The sequence below is a fragment of the Ziziphus jujuba genome, chromosome 7 (assembly GCF_031755915.1).
Source record: "Ziziphus jujuba cultivar Dongzao chromosome 7, ASM3175591v1".
NCBI lineage: Eukaryota > Viridiplantae > Streptophyta > Magnoliopsida > Rosales > Rhamnaceae > Ziziphus > Ziziphus jujuba.
This window is the reverse complement of record NC_083385.1, coordinates 10,937,636-10,957,803: the sequence shown is the minus strand read 5'-3', so window position 1 is coordinate 10,957,803 and position 20,168 is coordinate 10,937,636. Positions and strand designations below refer to the sequence as shown.

The 20,168-nt window shown below is 32.8% G+C and overlaps 3 protein-coding genes and 2 long non-coding RNA genes across 7 annotated transcripts; 4 read left to right on the top strand and 1 right to left on the bottom strand.

Annotated features, from left to right (window-relative positions):
• Positions 1-1,908: 1,908 nt before the first annotated feature.
• Positions 1,909-5,066, top strand: LOC107424721 (B3 domain-containing transcription factor VRN1-like). Its single transcript, XM_048479675.2, has 6 exons — positions 1,909-2,271; positions 2,697-3,293; positions 3,426-3,708; positions 3,850-3,965; positions 4,060-4,311; positions 4,823-5,066. The coding sequence occupies exons 1-5, from the start codon at positions 2,185-2,187 to the stop codon at positions 4,300-4,302; spliced, it is 1,326 nt and encodes a 441-aa protein (XP_048335632.2). The 5' UTR covers positions 1,909-2,184; the 3' UTR covers positions 4,303-4,311; positions 4,823-5,066.
• Positions 5,067-5,265: 199 nt separating this feature from the next.
• Positions 5,266-7,682, top strand: LOC107424722 (uncharacterized). Of its 2 annotated transcripts, XR_009639717.1 has the most exons (6): positions 5,266-5,435; positions 5,657-6,338; positions 6,427-6,594; positions 6,790-6,876; positions 6,991-7,096; positions 7,208-7,681. It is a non-coding gene; the product is annotated as an uncharacterized LOC107424722 (long non-coding RNA). The 2 variants fall into 2 exon arrangements; XR_009639718.1 differs by lacking the exon at positions 6,790-6,876 and having other exon boundaries at positions 6,427-6,745; positions 7,208-7,682.
• Positions 7,683-11,642: 3,960 nt separating this feature from the next.
• Positions 11,643-15,585, top strand: LOC107424734 (putative B3 domain-containing protein Os03g0621600). The gene is made up of 10 exons (XM_016034595.4): positions 11,643-11,860; positions 12,064-12,618; positions 12,794-13,150; positions 13,316-13,604; positions 13,873-14,042; positions 14,138-14,402; positions 14,491-14,616; positions 14,729-14,854; positions 14,956-15,062; positions 15,174-15,585. Exons 1-10 carry the CDS (start codon positions 11,771-11,773, stop codon positions 15,408-15,410), a joined length of 2,322 nt encoding a protein of 773 aa, XP_015890081.4. The 5' UTR covers positions 11,643-11,770; the 3' UTR covers positions 15,411-15,585.
• On the bottom strand, positions 14,259-15,064 carry LOC125423660 (uncharacterized). The gene is made up of 4 exons (XR_007242363.2): positions 14,928-15,064; positions 14,677-14,768; positions 14,477-14,530; positions 14,259-14,398 (listed from the first exon to the last, which is right to left on the bottom strand). It is a non-coding gene; the product is annotated as an uncharacterized LOC125423660 (long non-coding RNA).
• Positions 15,586-15,736: 151 nt separating the features above from the next.
• On the top strand, positions 15,737-19,892 carry LOC107424759 (putative B3 domain-containing protein At5g66980). Of its 2 annotated transcripts, none has more exons than XM_025076786.3 (5): positions 15,737-16,051; positions 16,532-16,880; positions 17,009-17,157; positions 18,485-18,800; positions 19,010-19,892. In XM_025076786.3, exons 1-4 carry the CDS (start codon positions 15,974-15,976, stop codon positions 18,746-18,748), a joined length of 840 nt encoding a protein of 279 aa, XP_024932554.2. In that variant the 5' UTR covers positions 15,737-15,973; the 3' UTR covers positions 18,749-18,800; positions 19,010-19,892. The 2 variants fall into 2 exon arrangements, with proteins under 2 accessions (XP_024932554.2, XP_060674661.1); XM_060818678.1 differs by having other exon boundaries at positions 16,532-16,904; positions 19,010-19,888.
• The last annotated feature ends 276 nt before the right edge of the window (positions 19,893-20,168 follow it).

Sequence of the window (20,168 nt, the reverse complement as noted above, 5' to 3'; positions counted from 1 at the left end):
TATTTTCGAGCTAATCGCAAGTAGAAATAAAATTTCACATTTTCAAGTTTCCATAGTCCGACATGCTTACCAAATCACTCCAGGTCAGTGAGAGATTATTGTAGAATTAATTTAATAAAATGTTAGTTTTTTTTTAAGGTATATATGTATCTCTTCCAGGTGGTGGATGCTGATCCTTAATTAATTTGTTGATTGAATGAATGCACAGGCTAAAAGTTTGAAGATAAGGATAGTAGTGGTGGAAATGGAGTTGGAAAGGGGTAGTAAAAGGCCTCCTCCATTAATATCTTGAGGAGGATCAGCTTCCAAATATCCTTCTTCCCAAGTGTTGTGGCGTATATCTTCCTTGCATAAGTCACGTTTGGTAATATTGTAATACATATTATATTTTGATTTCGATGGTTTTTAATTTGTAACAACTATATATAGTTAGAGACTAATTAATTAATGCATTTTTGAGGTTATTGTGGTAGTTAAATTCATTGGTTTATGCAGTCTATACCGGCTAGTTTTGCGCGGAGTATGCTTGGAAAGAAGAGGCAAGAGGTGGAACTTAAGTTGGGAAAGAAAAGGTGGAATGTGAAGCTGTTAAAGAATGGTGCCAAATATATTTTGTCGGGAGGTTGGATTGAATTTGCGAAGGATAATCTACTGCGTGTTGGAGATGTGTGCAGCTTTCAGATGGTTCAGAGGAAGCCAGTTGTGCTGCAAGTTTCTATTACACGCACTAATTAATTTATTAAAAATGGTTTTCATTGCAAGGGAGGGGCATCTTTCTTCTCTTTCTTTGTTGAAGTGCTCTGAAAGTTAAAATGAGAAGTTGTTTGCGCATATTTTGAATTCACCTTATATCTATGGGGATTTTTTTATTTTTTATTATTATTGTAATTATGGGAATTGGAATGCAGCATGATGTTTTTATATATCTAATTAATTTCATTTTATTTATTTTTTTATGGTTGTTTTTATGTCTTTATTAATGATGATTTTTTGGTTGTTTTTATGGGGTGAAAAAAAAAAAAATTTAACACCAACATTGGAATTCGATATTCTCTAGCTGTAGATTTACATTCTTATATCAACTTTTCACATGGCATATGTACTGATCTTTAGTTATTATTCAAAATTTTAAATACAATTAAAAGGAAAAAAAAATCAGATAAATGCAACACATATTCAAAAAGTAGAAATTGAATAGAAGGCATTCAGTTTCATGGATGCTTTTTTGGATGGTCTGATTTTTGTGCTATGTTAAACGAATAATATTTGTCTATCCCTTGTTGACCCTTCACCCCACTAATATAAAATAAATTTCTATTGTCACATAATTATTAATTTTTATTCAAAAAGAAATTATATATTTGTGCCAGAAGTTAGAAGGGGGAAAATTCCAATAAAATAAAACAGTGTTGTTTATAAGCTTCGCATGTTCCAAGAGGCAGCTGAGAAAGTAGTCATCGAGTACATTACCAAAAAATAGTAATCATTGAGTACGTGGCCAAAAAGATACCCTGCCGTCACAAGCAATCCACATTGCAAACTGGATTTCTATTTTCCTCTTTCTTTTTTTTTTTTCTTTTTTTTTGACTTAGAATTAAACTGGATTTCTGCTTTTTTTTTAGTGAATAACTGGATTTCTACTTATCAATGACAAAATTTCGATCATATATCATGTAGCAAGTTCTATTGGGACAAAGGAAAAAAAAGGTAAATAGTCATTCAATATCTATCTATATATATATATATATATATATGGTAATTGACGTACTTTCAAAAATTGGTATAATTTGTCCCATTGCATGTACACCTACCCTATAGAGCTAAAAAAGAAGTTGAAAAGTAGCCGATAGAAAAACGATGAAAAAGTGTTGAAAGGTCGGAGATCGAAGAGCCTCTGACCCCTGGCAGTCAATCAAATATTTTCCATGTCAGAACTCCCGAAAGTATTACATCTACTCTTTCTATACTGCAGCAAAAACCAAAAGTATGTATAAATTTCTCTTTCAGTTCCGTAGAAGAGCTTGAAGCTTCATCCTACATTCTCATTTTGTGTCTTACTACCAATTTGTCTGAGCTAGCCACCATCGCTTCCAACACCAACCATTATTGAGCTGAGAATTAATAAAGACCAACGTTACCAAAAACCTCCATTGAAACTCCCTTCAAGCTCTGTAAGTTTCAAAGATGACTGATGCTCAGCAAATGCTTTCGTCTATTACTCGCCGTTTTTTCAAGGTGGTTAGCGAAGACACCCTTCGACAAAAAAAGATTGTAAGCATCTCTGTTTCTTTCTTTCTCTTAATCTTAAGTAGATTCACACAAGCACTATTCAGTGCTCCTCCTTTTTTGTTTTTTTGTTTTTTGGGGTATGTGTTTGGTAATTCTAACGAGCAAACAACAACTCTATCTACACCCATCGCCGCATTTAATTAGCATTTGAAACTGAAAGCTGATGGCCATATCCACCACCCTTGCTACTTTCTTCTTCGGTTTTCTGCCTTTTTAGCGACTCTATTTACGCTCTTGGTGCATCTTTTATGTTCATATAGTACTTTTTTAGTTGATAATAATCTAATTTGATCAGAATAAGTGTAGTGTATTTTTATTATCAGCTTCTTGGACTGAAATTTCTGTTTTCTGTTTTGTTTTATTTGCCTAAAAAAAATAAATAAATAAATAAAAAAATTGATCCACAGCGTATTCCAAGAAAATTTGTGAGGAAATATGGAGAAACCCTCACTAGCCCTATTACTCTGCGACTTCCATGTGGTCTAGAATGGCAAATAGAATTGGAAAAATGTGGTGGTGAAGTTCGGTTAGTGAAGGGTTGGCTGGAATTTGCAAAACACTATTCGATAGAGCAGGGCCATTTTTTGGTGTTCAGATACGAAGGGAATTCTAACTTCCATGTTATTATATTTGATAATACTGCTGTGGAGATCGAGTATCCCATTGATCCCACACAGTTTGACAAGAAGTCCAACGTTGGCAAGGATAAGGTCATCGAACCCAAGAGGGAGGAAATGGAATATGATGATTCTCTGTTTCCTAAGACAGGGGATGAGTCTTCTTTCCAATATTCTTGGCCTCAGAAGAGAATGAGAACCATCAATAAAACGTATTCTACCCATTTGAGCAAGCCGAAATCCAACGTGATTGGTAGGAAACAACGTTTGTCTAACAGTGAAAGAGATAAAGCTATTGGAAGAGCTGTTAGCGGGTTTAAATCTGAAAACCCTTTCTTCTTGGTAGTAATGCAGCCATCATATGTGATCAGTGGTCTTAATAATGTGGTAAGCCTTGATTTTGAAGATAACGTAACTGGCAGAAAATATATTATATATTGCAGGAACACTTCATTATTGATGGTCCTGGAGCATGTATAGAAATTAGTATTGTTATTTAACACTTTGTTTTATTATCAGATAATACCCAGGAAGTTCGCTGAGAGATACATGACTAAAAATGAAGGTGAGCTCACCCTTCGGATTTCAGATGATAGATGTTGGCCTATTCGCTACAAAACCAAGATCAGTTTGAATAATAAAAGTGAACGTACTGAAATAGTTAATCGTGGTTGGAAAGCATTCGCAGGCGACAATAATTTGGAAGTAGGTGATGTTTGTATTTTCGAGCTAATCGCTAGTGGAAATAAAATTTTACATTTTCAAGTTTCCATAGTCCGACATGCTGACCATATCACTCCAGGTCAGTGTGAGAGATTATCAAAGAATTAATTTGCTAAAAATGTTAGTTTTCTTTTTAAGGTATATATGAATGTATTATATGTACTCCCAGGTTAGTGGATGATGATCATTAACTAATTTGTTGATTGAATGCATGGCACAGGCAAGTTTGAAGAGAAGAATAGTGAAAGACCTTCAATATTTTCAGAAGGATCAGCTTCCAAATATCCCTCTTTCCAATTGTTGTTGCCTATATCTTCTTTTCGTTGCTCACATTTGGTAATCTTATATATATATATACATATATATATCATAGAGACTAATTAATGTATTTTTGACGTTGCTGTGGTCATTAATTTTATTGGGTGTGCAGTCTATACCTTGTGGTTTTGCTCGGACAATGTTTAAAAAGAAGAGGCGGCAAGAGTTGGAGCTTAAGGTGGGAAAGAAAAGGTGGCATGTGAAGTTGATAAACGATGGGACCAAATATTTTTTGTCAGGAGGATGGATTGTATTTGCAAAGGATAATCGTCTTCGTGCCGGAGATGTTTGCTGCTTTCAGATAATTCAGAGGAAGCCAGTTGTGCTGCAAGTTTCCATTACACGTACCAATTAATCAAAAAAGGTTTTCATGCAACTGGGACTCTATAACATCTCTTCTTTAAATATATGCTCTGGAAAGTAAAAAGAAAAAGAGAACTTTTTGTGCTACTTAGAAAAATGCTGTATGTATATTTTGAATCCACCATGTATCTATGGGATTTTTTTTATTATTGTTGACATGGGAATTGGAATGCGGCATGATGTTTTCACTTACATGGTTACGGAACTATTTTTAGATTTTTATTTTTTCTGGGTTGGGGCCAGGTGTTGGCCTCCTGAACTGTTGAGGCAGGCCTAGCCAGTTTACTTGTTCTCAACCCACTGTCCTAAATTTTTTTATCTTTTCTTGATGTTGGTCTGTTGAAATTATGACCGTCGATTATTTGGTCATCCCATCCTAACCATAAGAAGGTCTCATAGGTTAAGTATGTTAAGTATATGATATACTTGTTTTTTTTTTTTTTTTTTTTTTTTTTTTTTTTTTTTTTTCTTAAATAAAAAAAAGAAAATTAAAATAAAAAATTCTCTTGCAGTTGTAAACAAAAAGGTTAAAAAGAGGTTTGATTTCTATCGATATTAATACATATGGAGAATCGAGAAGTGCTATACAAAAGGTTGAAAAATTGGAATTTCAAGAGCTGGGAAGCTGAAGAGCTACATGAATGCATGACATGTCCCGTTCCCAAGACTCCCGCAACTCCCTAACTTGTGGTAGTTGAATGGGGTGCTTCTTAACTCTCGAGGCCGGATAGAGATTGAAAAAACCTCCAAGTCCAACCTCTGTAACTTCAAAGATGACTGATACCCAGCGAATGTTTTCGTCTACTACTACTCATGTCTTCAGATATGAAGGCAATTCTTGCTTCCATGTTATCATATTTGATGCGACTGCTACAGAGATGGACTATCCCATCAGTCCTGTTCATTTTAGCAAGTCTGACATTGACAAGGATAAGCTCCAACAACCTAAGGAAAAATGATGTTTCTGATATAGGGGAGAAGTCTTCCTTACAATGTCTTCGGCCACATAAGAGAATGAAAACCAGTAGCCCCAATTCCAAAGTGGTTGGGAAGAAGAAACAGCATTTCTTGTCTTCCATTGAAAAAGCTGGAGCTGTTGAAATAGCTGTTTGCGGTTTTAAATCTGTAAGTCTTTCTTCTCGATGGTGAATGCAACCATCATATGTATTTAAGGGATATCGTGATTTGGTAAGCTTTAAGCTAGCATGTATTTGTGAAAAATGTATTTTATATGTTAGGAAAACTAAAGTTATTGATGGTCTTGGAGCATATTATGTTTGCTTAGGCCTCTATTTTACTAAACTAGTTCTTATTTTTTATTTTATTTTATTTTATTTTTTGTTCAGTTTATACCCAAGAAGTTTGCTAAGAGATACACAAATAAGAAGGAAGGTGTTTTTACCCTTTGGATTTCTGAAGGTAGAACTTGGTCTGTTCGGTATAAAACCAGGATCAAATCTGATAGTGGACAAGAAATTACTGAAATAAGTGATAGAGGTGGTTGGAATGCATTTGCACGCGACAATAATTTGGAAGTAATTGATGTTTGTATCTTCGAGCTAATCACTAGTGGAAATGACATTTCAGATTTTCGAGTTTCTATCATCCGACGCCATGATCACATCTCCCCTGTTTAGTGAGACGTTATACAATTTGCTAAAATGTTACTTTATTTTACAGTATAATAATGAATATATATCCATGAGTATTTGTGTTTTAAGAAGTTGTGTTTCAGATGGCAAAATTGGATCTGCCTGCATGGTTCAAGTGGACCATAAGTCATGATGAGGATCAATTATTATATTTGTATATGCTTCAATTATATAATTCCTAGGAACATGACCCTTTGTTGATTTAATGCAGGAGAGTTACATGCGAAGAGCAACGCAACCAATATCATTAAGGGGAAACAAAATATTATTGGCAGTGAAAGAGATAGAAGAGCTAATGCAAGAGCTGTTAGCGGTTTTAAGTCCGAAAATCGTTTCTTCTCAAAAGTAATGCAACCATTATATATCCATGGCAATGGTAAATTTTCTAAACTCATATTTGAAAATTGTCATTTATCGATGTTTTACTTGAGCTGTAATATTCTGTTCCTTTGGTTTTGTTTTAGAACATACCAAACAAGTTGGTGCCGTGGCATATAAATAAGAGAGAAGCTGATTTCAACCTTCGGGTTCCAAATGGCAGATGTTGGTCTGTCCGGTACAAAGCAGCAAAGAGGATTGGAACATTAAATGACTGTGACTGGAAAGTGTTCGCACGTCACAATAAGTTGGAAGTAAGCGACATTTGCATCTTCAAGCTGATTACCAGCGAGAATGACATTTCACATTTTCAAGTTTCATTCGTCCGACATTCTGGCTAACTGCCCTTGGTTAAGTTAGAGAGAATTAGCTTCAGAAAACAACCTTTTGTATTTAGTATACAAGGTGAGTACATAAGGACTAACTTGGTGTTATCAAATGGTGATCAGATTGCAATGTTTCAATTGGGAACCAGATTGTGAAGAAAGAATATCAGAATCCTAAAAAAAGGAATAGAAACCAAGTTCAACCTACTGGTAAACAAAGTGATAAGGATCAAGATCAAAATCCTCATTATATGTATATGATCAAAATTAACGATATATTATTACTGACATATGATCCTTATAATTTGTGTTGATTTTGTGAAGAGAAAAGCAGTGGTGGAAGGCCTTCATCTTCAGAAGTAGATATTGGCAGTGAAGATCCCTCGTTTGACGTGTGGAGCAAGCATATCATTTTGACCATGGAACTGTGGTAATATTTCTACCATGTTTACAAATGGGTTTTGTAAAAAGATCAACGAAATTAATAAGTAATATATTGGAGACAAACATTGAGAGGTTGTAATGCTGTGTTTGGTTGCAGGCTATACCAGTGAGTACTGAAAGGAGTTATTTAGAAAAGAGGACCCAAAATATGAAGCTGATGGTGGGGGAGAGATAATGTTGGGAATTGAGGTTGATAATTAGTGGAGGCAGATTAGTTTTGTCGAAAGGATGGAGTGTATTTGCGAGGGACGACTGCGTGAGAGTCGGAGACGTTTGCAGGTTTGAGAAAGTTGAAGACAACCCACTCGTCTTCAATTTTTCTATACTACAAGAGCATTATAAATTTTGATCATTTTGGGAGTCTAGTCTCTTTGGTCTTTTCCTTTTTTTATTTTTATTTAACTGTCTAAAGAATTAAGGATAAGCAATAAGTCTAGCTAGCTAGAAATTTCTTTTTGTGGTACTGGTAGATTAATTTCATATTCACGTTTTGTATCAATGATTTAATGGTGGACTTTTCACCTTAATTCGAGCATGATGTTTCGTAACGTGTATATTTATTTTCATAATTTTCTTGGGTAAAAGCCCAATAACTCAAAAAGGTCTTAAAGTTGGCTCAGATTTTCTCATTGAGGTACAGTCATCAATATGTACTGTTAATGTAATTTTGACCGTTGACTGTTAGTCATCTAATTATAGGGATTTGATTAATTTGGATTTCTATAAGTTTCTATTACACGTACTAATTAATAATTAAAAGGGTTTTCATACAACTGGGCTCCTTCTTCTTCTTCATCTTCTTCTTATTTTTTTATTTTTTTATTTTTTAATTATATGCTGTGGAAAGTTAAAAGGAGAATTCTTTTTTCTTTTTTTTAATTTTTGGTGATAAAAAGAGATTTGTTATTGTGCTACTTGAAAACTGCCATATGTATATTTTGAATTCACCTTATGAATATAGGGATTTTTTTTTTTACCAAAAAAAAAAATATGAATATAGGGATTTTATTATTATTATTAGTGTTATTGGAATTGGAATGCAGCATGATGTTTTTATGTATCTATTCAATTTCTATTGTGCTTCTAAGTTTTTATTTAATGATGATTAACTTTTTGTTTGTTTTATGGCGTAGAAAATTTGTCTTTTTTTTTTTTTTCTAATTTTTATTTTCTTGGGTATATAGGCCCGCTTCGTATTGCAAGATTTTCTCTGTGGGAGAGGGAGACCAACATGATTGTTTACGCGGAAATTAGCCCAAGTCTCCTTATTCTAAAGGATTTTTATTTTATATTATATAATTTTAGGCGTTAAATGATAATATAATTGGTTTTTTTTTTTTTAACTTTTTTGCTTTATGCCAAAGGTTAATTATTGATTGTTAGAGTTTATTAACAATCTAAATTAGTTATTAAGATAAAAGGGAAAAAAACATAAACACAAATTGAATAAATTTCAAATTGTATAATTTTTTTTTCAAGGTTTTAGTTATTTATAATATTTAATAAACTATGATTACTATTAGTCAATACTTAACATACAAACATTACATATAAATAAGTATAGAAAAATAAAAACATAAACCAAAAATTAATCATGTTATTAAACGATACTTGATTTATCTATTTATTATTATTATTATTATTATTACTACTACTTATACAAGAGAGATAAAATTTAAATGTGTAGTTTTTATTATAAAAATATTGAGTATCCTGCCCACTTGGATTGAATAGATGAAACCCACCCATTAGGTCCACTGCAAAAGTAGATCATGGAAAGAATCCAGAACGTTTGTGGAACATTCAAAATATAAAACAAGGGTCGAAGAATTTGACTATCACTTTTGTCTACCAACTTTAAAAGTACGGTTATGATGTATGGATATGCAACTATATTTACCAAAAAAGGCTAAATTAATTCTTAACAGTCCACAAATAGTAACGTATGAATTGAGCTTAATTTATTGGTGCTCAAATTTCTTCAACTTTATATTAATAGAATATATATTCCCAAGCTCTTCAGGGAAACTCTGAAAAAATGAATAAACACCGTTAGAGGGATGCCAGTGAGCTTACCATCGTCCACCCTTTGACATTTTAGTTAGTTATCGTCCTTATGAGCTTTCTTTAAATGATACAACTAAAGAATGATGTTATATAAAAAAGAAAAGAAATGGTTGTGGAGAAAGAAGAAAGGTAGAGAGAGAGAGAAAAGTGAAAAGAGTTGGTCATTAGGATTTATGTCTTATCTTTTCTGAGATGTGTACTTAGCTTTACAGAGGTTAAACGAAGGATATTGATTATTTTGCTTATAACCCTACTTCATGCATTATTGACATTTATTAATCACTTATACTATGTTTATATTGATGAAATAGGGAGAAAAAAAAAAAAAAAAGAAGAAGAAGAAGAAAGGAAAAGGTTCAATTCTTTTGTTTGGAATGCTAGAATTAATATAAAGAAAATAATGAAGAATGAAATGGAAGAAAATGAAAGGATTAAATTATACCTATTTTAATAAATAGATGTAGATTTCTATCTAAATTTGATAGGGAACGAAAAGAAAGGAAAATAATTTAAATAAAACTTTTAACTATTTTAAAATTATCCTTATTAATTAAAAGTTAATTAATCGAAATATTTTGTATATAAGGTAATTTTAAAAAATGAATTACATTAATTATTTTTTTCCCTTTCATTTTCTTTAAACAACAAAATTATAAATACATAAATACATTCTTTTTCCTTTCCTTTCATGTCTATTTATTAATTATTCGAACAACAATTTAAAAAAAAAATCTAAAAAACAATTATTAATAAATATTTTATTTTCTTTTCCTTTCTTGTCTTTTCTTTATTAAACTTATCCTCTACTTTTCTTTTTTTTCTCCCCTCAATTCAAACATAATATTAAAATTTGGTGTCTATTTACTAAACATTTAAACAACAATTATTAATAAATACTTTCTTTTCTTTTTCTTTCCTTTTTCCTTCGTTAAACTTATCTTTTTTCCCCCTTCATTCAATCCAAACATAATATTAAAGTTAAAAATTTTATATGGCTTCCAATGGTTTAAGTTTTTCCTTCATTAAGAACTTTTATCCAACAATTAAATGTAGACTTTTAATTGCCCATTAGGCGTTAAGATAAATATGAACTTTGCCCATTGTGTATGAAAACTACACATAACATAATTAATTCTTTAGACACGGTGTTCTTTATCAATATCATGTTTATAATTATTACCAATAAAAGAATGATGTTCCTGTTCTTGATCCACTAACATAATTAGATCTATTTTACTTTATAACATAGTCATACGAACACTTAGTTTTTAACTTTGGTGAGCCACTTTCTAATATGCATATTCCAAAAAATTTATGTTTCTGTTTTTATGCTCTTTTCATCCTTCCTTAGTAAGTTCATGTTTAATAGAATTTTTAAAAAGTTACAAGCAGATTTTAAAATTTTAAAATTATTTTAGAAATGTTTAGATGATTTTCAACAGGTGTTTTTAGCTTTTAAAACTAGAAATGGCAATTTATCCCTTCTATCTGCAATTTGCAATTAAATAAGAAATTGAGGCAAATATTGGCAAAAGCCTGTACCTTGGGTCTCAAGGTCAGGATGGGGACGGGTGCTTATTCCGTATCCACCTTATATATGAATATAATTAATAAAATATATATATATATACAGTCTGTTTATGATGCGGATAATTCTTATACAGACTACAGTATTGGTGACAATTTTTCATAGTATTGGTGACGATTTTTTAAAAAATCATCGTTAATACTATAAAAAACTATTACTAATATTACGGTCCTCATGCAGAATTTCCATATATATATATATATATTCATATTTATAATTTATATATTTTTATACTTAAATATAATTATAGTAATAAATATGAATACATTTTAAAAATATATAGTATATTATTAAAATATTTTTTTTGAAAAAATAAATATATTTATTATCATTATTATTATTATTTTTTAATATGGAAACAAGGAATCCCTTCCCTACCATGTCTCCTCACTCACAGGGGAATCCCCATTCTTCCCTGCAGGGAATCCCTATTCTTCCCCGGTTAAATAAAATTGAAATATGAATAGGGATGAGGTTAATTTTTGAAGGCAAAATGAGGTTAACCTTTTTAAAGAAATAAAAACAAAATCAAAAGCAAAACTTATGTCTAATTGGATCTAAACATAAAAGGTCTCGTAGGTCAAACAAATAATTATCCTCTCATGTTCTAGCACCAAAAAAAAAAAAAAAATTACCCTCTCATGTATATTTTTTTGTTAAAGAGAAAAAGTCTCATGCGGTCGTTGTCTAAAAGGTTGAAAAAAGAAAAAAGAAAAAAGAAAAAGACAAGGAGATATCACTGCATATTGAGAATCGAGATGTAAAAACATAAAAAATTCAAAAGCTGGGAAAGCAGAGGAGAGCCACATGCATGTGATATGACATGTCCCAAGCAGTCCCGAGTCCCAACTCCCTAAGGACCGAGCAAATCACTGGAAATTGTTTCCCAAGGACCACAACTTGTGGTAATTAAATGGGGATGTTCCTTTAACTCTTGAGCCCAGATAAAAAAAAATATATATATATATATATATATATATACCTCCAAGCTCTGTAAAATCAAAGATGAATGATGCCCAGCGGCAAATGTTTTCGTCTACTACTACTCATTTCTTCAAGGTGGTTCTTAATGAAACACTTCGAGACAAGAAGATTGTAAGAATTATTGTTTCTTCCCTTCAAACATTACATTTCTACTTTGTTATTTATGCTTGGTACATTTGGCTTTGTGCTTCTTCCCTGCATCTAGAGGCAAATAATCTTGTCTATTTTACAATTGGACCAGCATATTGTATTTTCTGTTTTAGTTTTTAGTTACTTTAGGCATTTTTTCCCCCTGATCTTAAATTGATCTGCAGCATATTCCAAAGAAGTTTATGAGGAAACATAGAGAAACGTTAACTAGCCCTGTAATTCTGCAACTTCCAAGTGGTGTAGAATGGAACATAGAACCAGAAATATGTGGTGGAGAAGTTTGGTTACAGAAGGGTTGGCCAGAATTTGCAAATTATTATTCTCTAGAGCAGGGTCACTTTCTAGTTTTCAGATACGAAGGCAATTCTCGCTTCCATGTTATCATATTTGATGCGACTGCTACAGAGATAGACTATCCCATCAATCCTGCACATTTTAGCAAGTCCCACATTGACAAGGATAAGCTCAAAAAACCCAAGGAGGAGGTCATCGAAAATGATGTTTCTGAAGCAGGGGAGAAGTTTTCCGTACAATGTTCTCGGCCACATAAGAGAATGAAAACCAGTAGCATCAGTTCCAAAGTGGTTGGGAAGAAGAAGATAAAACACTGCTTGTCTTCCATTGAAAAAGCTAGAGCTCTTCACGGTTTTAAATCTGAAAATCCTTTCTTCTCTGTAGTAATGCGTTCATCATATGTGTTTAAGTCGCATCATAATTTGGTAAGTTTTTAACAATGTTAACATAGCATATATTGGTGAAAAATATATTATATATGTTAGGAAAACTAAGTAACTGATTGTCTTAGAGCATATTATATTTGGTTACACCTCTATTTTACTAAACTAGTTTTTATTTTATTTTTTATTTTTTTATTTTTTTATTTTTTTGGTTCAGACGATACCCAGGAAGTTTGCTAGTAGATACATAAATAAGAAAGAAGGTCATTTTACCCTTCGGAGTTCTGATGATAGAACTTGGTCTGTCCAGTATAAAACCAGAAGCAAATCTAATTTTGCACAAGACACTACTGAAATAATTAGTAGTGGTTGGAATTCATTTGCGCGCGACAATAATTTGAAAGTATGCGATGTTTGTATCTTCGAGCTCATCGCTGGTGGAAACGACATGTCACATTTTCAAGTTTCAATCATCCGACACCATGATCACCTCTCCGGTGGTTTTAAATCTGAAAATCCTTTCTTCTCTGTAGTAATGCGATCATCATATGTGTATAAAGCGCATCATAATTTGGTAAGCTTTAAAGTTAAAGATAGCATTTATTGTTAAAAAATATGTTAGGAAAACTAAGTTATTGATGGTCTTGCAGCATATTATGTACGCTTAAACATCTATTTTACTAAACTTGTTTTGTGGCTTCTTTTTTTTTTTCTTTTTTTTTTTTTTTCTTTGGTTCAGACGATACCCAAGAAGTTTGCTGAGAGATACATAAGTAAGAAAGAAGGTTATTTTACCCTAAGGATTTCTGATGGTAGAACTTGGTCTGTCCAGTATAAGACCAGGAGCAAATCTAATAATATTGGATATGAAATTACTGAAATAAGTAGTGGTGGTGGTTGGAATTCATTTGCACGCCAAAATAATTTGGAAGTATGCGATATTTGCATATTTGAGCTCATCAGTAGTGGAAATGACATTTCACATTTTCAAGTTTCCATTGTCCGACACGATGATCACATCTCCCTTGGTTAGTGAGACATTATACAATTTGCTAAAATGTTACTTATTTTACACTATGATAATGAATATATCCATGAGTATTTGCCCTATAAGAAGTTGTGTTTCAGATGGCAAAAGTGCAACAAATCCAGTCAGTCCAAACACAAATGTGAGGACTAAAATTGAACCTACCTGCTTGGTTCAAGTGGACTATAAGTTGTGATGAAGATCCTTTGTATATATATGCTTCAATTATTTAATTCCTATGAACATGATCCTTTGTTGATTTAATGCAGGAAAGTTACAAGCGAAGAGTAATGCAACCGATGTAATTAGGAGGAAACAAAAGATTCTTGGTAGTGAAAGAGATAGAGCTCATAAAAGAGCTGTTAGCAGTTTTAGATCTGAAAATCCTTTCTTTTCAATAGTAATGCAACCATCATATATCGATGGCAGAGGTAAATTGGTAAGTTTCAATTAAGTTGAACAATTTTTCTGTTTACTCAAATTTGAGAATTACCATTAATCAATGTTTACTTAAGCTGTAATGTTTTGTTTTAGAACATACCAAACAAGTTTGTGGCGAGGCATATAAATAAGAGAGAAGCTGAATTCAACCTTCGGGTTTCAAATGGCAGATGTTGGTCTGTCCGGTACAGAGCAGTGAAGAGGAGTAGAACAATAAATTATTGTGACTGGAGAGCTTTCGCGCATGACAATAAGTTGGAAGTAGGCGACATTTGCATATTTGAGCTGATTACCAGTGAGAATGACATTTTACATTTTCAAGTTTCATTTGTCCGACATTCTGGCCAACTGTCCCTAGGTAAGTGAGATAATTAGCTTCAAAAAACAACCTTTTGTATGTAGTGTACAAGGTGAGTACATATAAGGACTAACTTGGTACGTATCAGATGGTAATCGGGATGCAAGTAATCCGGTCAAAGAAGAAATCTGCACCATTCAAATAGGGAACCAAATTGCAAAGAAAGAATGTCAGAATCCTAAAAAAAGGAATCGAAACCAAGTTCAACCTACAGGTAAACAAAGTCATAAGGATCAAGATCAAAATCCTGAGAGAATTAGCTTCACATGACAACCTTTTGTATGTATACAAGGTGAGAACACGAGGACTAACTTCTTGTGCTTCAGATGGTAATCAAATTGCAAGTAATCCAGTCAAAGAAGAAACCTGCACGAATCCAACAGTGAACCAATTTGCAAAGAAAGAAAATCAGAATCCTAAAAAAAGGAATCGAAACCAAGATCAACCTACAGGTAAACAAAGTGATAAGGATCAAGATCAAAATCCTCATTAATTATATGTATATAAGCATAATAAACGATATACTATTACTGATGTGTCGATTTTTGTGAAGCGAAAAGCAATGGTGGAAAGCCACCATCTTCAGAAGTAGATTTTGGCGGTAAAAATCCCTCCTTTGACGTGTGTATGCGAGCATATCACTTTGACCATGGAATTGTGGTAATATTTCCAACATGTTTACAAATGGGTTTTGTAAAAAGATCAACAAAATTAATAAATACAATGTTGGAAACAAACATTGAGAGGTTGTAGTACTATGTTTGGTTGCAGGCTATACCAGCGAGTTTTGAAAGGCTTTACTTAGAGAAGAGGACGCAAAATATGAAGCTGATGATGGGGAAGAGACGTTGGGAAGTGAAGTTGGTAAGCGGAGGCAGATTATTTTTGTCCAAAGGATGGACTTCATTTGCAAGGGACAATTGCGTGAGAATCGGAGATCTTTGCAGGTTTGAGAAAGTTGAAGATAACCCGCCCGTCTTCCATGTTTCCATTACAAGAGCATTCTAGATTTTGATCATTTTGGGAGCCGGTTTGATCTTTTTCCTTTTTCGCCGTGTAAAGAATTAAGCCTAGCTAGAATTTCTTTTTGCGTTCACTTTTTTTTTTTTTTTTTTTTGGTTATCAATGGACTGTGAATCAATGGTGGGTTTTCGACTTAAATTTTAGCAATGATGTTTCATAACCCGTAATATTCATTGGGCATCCGTACAAATTTTCCTAGTTAGTTTCTTGGATAGAGAGCCCAATAGGGCGAAAAGTCCTAAAATTGGCCCAGATTTTATCATTCCTTAATTGGCCCAGATGTTATCATTCCTCAGTCCAATCATCGGTATGTATGTGCTCTGGCTATGAGTGACGTTGCATGTGATGGAACTTTGCCACTTGTAATTATGACGAAAAAGAGAAATTTGGGTTTATATGGGATTCTGAGAGAAATTGTGTTTGGGGAATATGAAAGTGGAAGGCTGTAATGCAAAAGGAATTCACTTTCTAGGGTTTTTACTTTTACGAAATAACCAAACGCAAAAGAAAGAGGAAAAAAAAAAAAAAAAAAAAAGGAAAAGGAAATAATGGCGGGGGCTTCATCTTCTTCTAAAGGCATTGAGTTTTTTAAAGTTTTTCTTCCCTCTAGCAGTTCTAATCATATGGTTCCTCTCTCTCTCTCTCTCTCTCTCTCTCTCCCTCTCTGTCTTTCTTTGTTGACTTCATCGTTTGCTTTGGAACCTTTATGAAATGTGTATTTTCTACATTAATGGACATCAAACAGTATATCAGTCTAAATTTTGTTTTTTTGTATTCTTTTTTTTTTTTTTTTTTTCTTTCTTTCTTTTTTGGTTTGGTGTGTATGGGAGGGTGGGTTTGAGGATATTGGATTCGAATCTAAAATGGAAATTCAAGATTGGATTTTTACTACGTGCTCTGTTTGGTTTCCAAGAAAATTTTGAAGTGAAAAGAACATATTAACGGGAATGTGATAATCCGGCAAAAACACATGTAAAAAGTGTTAATTTGCTAGGACAAAAATTCGGAATTTATTATCCTACAGAAATGATTTTTAACGTTGATGATGATGCTATATGTTAAGAATTAGAGGTCTGCTAATTTCATATTTATTTTTATCTTTTCAGTCCATACCACCAGCTTTTGTGAATAAGCTCAAAGCAGGATTACCAGGAAAGGCCATTCTGAAAGATTTCAGTGGAAGGTCTTGGCATGTCGGGTTGGAAATAATTGAGAGGCACTTGCATTTTACGAGTGGTTGGGAAAAATTTGCTAGTGATCATTTTCTTGAACATGGGGACTTTCTAATATTCAAATATGATGGGAATTCTTTGTTCAACGTTAAGATTTTCGGTCTAAATGGGTGTAAGAAGGAGGTTGTAAATAATGAGGGGATTAAACGTGGACAAGTGAAAGACAAAGAAGAAGAAGAACAAAAGAAGAAAGAAGATAACAAAGATGCTCAAACAGATAACAGTTTGGCTGAAAAAGAGAAATCAGGTGGATGGTTGCAATCAGCAATATTTCTACTTATTTGTACTTAATATTATGTCCCATCTCTTTATGGTCTTCAATGATGTATTCAAAATCTTGTGCTTTTACAGGTCCATCCGATGAACAGAACGGAAGTAAAAAAAGAAAACGTGCTACAACAAAACTGGAAGAAAACGAGATCCAAGATACCGCAGAGTGCGTTCAACCAAAGAATCCTCGCTTTGTTGTGAATATTACCAAGTACTATCGATACTTTTTGGTATGTACTGTCTTCTGTGCTGCTATATTTGCTCTGCTCTTTTTATTGTAATTTGAACTTTGTTGTTTTCTTTTAAAAAGCTTTAGAATAAGATGTCTTCATCATTTTCACTTTTCTTATGCTGTAGTGACGCTCTTTTTGAAATGTCAATTCTATTTAATTTATATTGTATATCTATATTTCAACATGACGAGGAATTGAACGTACACTTGAAGAATTGTCATCTTTGTTGGGAAAATATGCATAATACAAATTATCAGCATCTGCTTGACCTTTTTTTTGAATGATAAAGTGTTTTGATAGCACAAAGTAGCCTTTCATAGAGTTTGCAACGTTATTTGAATTCTTTTGAGCATCCTGAAATATTGTTTGAGAATGAGTGGAGCAGAGGTAGAGGCAGAGTTACCCTTTTGTTTTAGTGATGGTGGTGGGGTGATTGTTTTAGGCTTTGGGAAGTAGAAAAGTTTTGCTACTCTTACGAGTTATTGTTTTATAACAATGCAAGGATAAATCTCCTTGCGAGTTTTATTTATAGTAATTAACTCATATTAAGTCTTCAAATCAAGAATTTGAAATTGTGTGTGGAACAAATTAGTTAGTGGATCCATTTCTGTTATTACCTTAATTTTGAGAATGGTTCGTCAACACATTTAACAGGGATGAAAAAAATAACCCTTTTGGCTTTTCTTTATCCATGCGACCTTCACATATGGCTGGCATTAAGTACCATGACAAATTGTAACACCACAGTTGCTCTCAGGACTATTTTCTGTTTTGCTGTAGTTCTGTGTGATAAAGCCTACAGGTTTGAGTGCAGTTTAAATGTATTTTTGTTCTAGTTTGATTAATTGTTTAATAGTATATACTAGTCCAAAATTATTATGTACGAAGAATTTTTTTTCGTTATAAGATAGCCAGTATGCTGTCTGTAATGTGAAAATAGTTTAGACGAAAGCATTCAAAGTTATAGTATGCCCTCTTGTTTTCTCCTTGTCACCTTTGTGTACTTTGTTTATTCACGTTGCAATCCAAGTGTCTCTCTTTCAGAACAGAAGATCTTTTCCCGCTGAAATCCAGTTTGTACTGTATATTAGAGTATCCTTGACATTTTTGGTGGTCGTTGCTTTTGCAAGTATTGTTGCTTGGATATTCTTTCCCATTTTTTGTGTTTTTATCCATTTACAGAGTCTATTAGGAAGGTTACTTTAGTTCCTACTCAACATAGAATTCTAACCACCGTTTTCTTAGATCACTAACTTTGTTGACCTTCGTTTCTATATTTGCTCTAGAAGATATATGTCTAATGCGAGACTTCTTCTGCTTGCAGCATGTTCCTGGTTCATTTCTTAATGAACATCGCATCAAATTAATGCATGACTTGATTCTTCACCATCAGAATGACAAGTGGCCAGTGAAAGTTGTCATAAGGAATGACGGCCGTCATGCTATAACTACCGGTTGGATTGATTTTGTGAGGAAGAACGAGATTGAAGCAAAGGACAAGTGTGTATTTGATGCTGTCCTTGGCACAAGTAACACATGCGAACAAATGCATGTGCAAGTTATCCGTGCAAAACCAAGAGTTAAATAAAACTTAAAGAGGAAGACATGATTTTCCGAACCCTGCCCCCCATAATGGAAAGGTAAAAATATAACTTTTGGTTGATGATTATTAGTTGATTTATCATAGTCAAAAATAAAAAAACGGACTATCAGATTTGTTGAAGCTACTTTTATGATCATATTTGTTTTTCTTAATTTTCCAAACTGCGAATATAATATTAAATATACTTATAATAGATGGACATTTCATAATCTAAGAAGCTTAAACTAACTTAATTATTGCAAACAGACAAGTGCTGAACGTGCTTAATTTTGAGATGCTCTGGTTTAGTACCCCCAGCATGGCAAGGAACAAGAAGATGAGAGAGCAAATCTTTTTGCAAATCCCTTTTTTTTGGTTCTTTTTTTGTCTTTTTGTTACCACGAAGAGAATTTGGTAACTTGGCTCTTAAGTCTCAACTAAAGTTCCTTTGATGTGACATATCCTTGTCTTTTGTATGGGATTATGACGTTGATTTTTTTTTTTTTTTTTTTTGTCATACTTGGTGTGGATTTTTTTCTCAATAATGTTTTTTCGTTTTTATGTTTTCTTTTGTTCATTTAAATGCCACTTGCATGTTAATCTTCTCAATCTTTAATATCATATTTAAATGGAGAAAACAACCCTAAATTTGGTTCGTTTCATAGAAGATAAAAAGGCTAATTAAGGCAAAGAAGAAGAAGAGAAGAAGAAAAAAGAGGGTATTGTTGTTGTTATTGTTGGTATTCTGGGTGTGTTTCTATTTTTGTGGTTTTTAGTTTAATGTGTGGAAGCAGAATGGGCTCTGTTGCATATATATATATATATATATATATGGGAAAGAACAAAATAATAATAATAAGAAGAAGAAGAAGAAGAAGAAGAAGAGGAATTGGGAATGAGAACAAAGTCGGTAAAAATTAAAAAAATAATAATAATAGAGAAAAAAAGAAAAAAAAAAAACTATATATGTGTGTGTGTATGTAAAGAGAAAAAAAATAAAAATGGTGCGAGAAACTGATAGGACAGAAAGAGAGCTAAAGGTCAAGGATGTGAGACCTCAGAGTGTACCTCAGTGGAAGCCAGCCTCCATTGATGGATGATAAACAAGTGGTGAATGGGCTTCCTTTCCCCTTACTGCTTAATTTTGCTTTCCCTTATTATTATTATTATTACTACTATTAAGAAATATTTCCTTCAAACTTTCCTCTAAAAAGACGAATAAAATAAGAAAAGTGTAATTAATTGTGGGTTGTATTGGTCACAATGTTGCTGGTAAAAATAAAAAAATAAAAAAAAGGCGATTAACTTTTCTTGTCTCGACGCCATTATGAAATCCCATTCAATTACCGATGGGCGTTTAACTTCATTCCACGATGCAAGTCGAACAATGTGAGATTTCTTTAGATTTTTGCCATATCTCTCAACC

Excerpts from the sequence above, each read along its gene's own strand:
- LOC107424721 (XM_048479675.2), top strand. The coding sequence starts at position 2,185 with ATGACTGATGCTCAGCAAATGCTTTCGTCTATTACTCGCCGTTTTTTC. Across the intron at positions 3,294-3,425 it reads TCAGTGGTCTTAATAATGTG|ATAATACCCAGGAAGTTCGC; the intron begins GTAAGCCTTGAT and ends TTTTATTATCAG. Across the intron at positions 3,966-4,059 it reads CTTTTCGTTGCTCACATTTG|TCTATACCTTGTGGTTTTGC; the intron begins GTAATCTTATAT and ends TTGGGTGTGCAG.
- LOC107424734 (XM_016034595.4), top strand. The coding sequence starts at position 11,771 with ATGAATGATGCCCAGCGGCAAATGTTTTCGTCTACTACTACTCATTTC. Across the intron at positions 13,605-13,872 it reads CGATGATCACATCTCCCTTG|GAAAGTTACAAGCGAAGAGT; the intron begins GTTAGTGAGACA and ends GATTTAATGCAG. Across the intron at positions 14,043-14,137 it reads TCGATGGCAGAGGTAAATTG|AACATACCAAACAAGTTTGT; the intron begins GTAAGTTTCAAT and ends GTTTTGTTTTAG.
- LOC107424759 (XM_060818678.1), top strand. The coding sequence starts at position 15,974 with ATGGCGGGGGCTTCATCTTCTTCTAAAGGCATTGAGTTTTTTAAAGTT. Across the intron at positions 16,905-17,008 it reads GGCTGAAAAAGAGAAATCAG|GTCCATCCGATGAACAGAAC; the intron begins GTGGATGGTTGC and ends GTGCTTTTACAG. Across the intron at positions 17,158-18,484 it reads AGTACTATCGATACTTTTTG|CATGTTCCTGGTTCATTTCT; the intron begins GTATGTACTGTC and ends TTCTGCTTGCAG.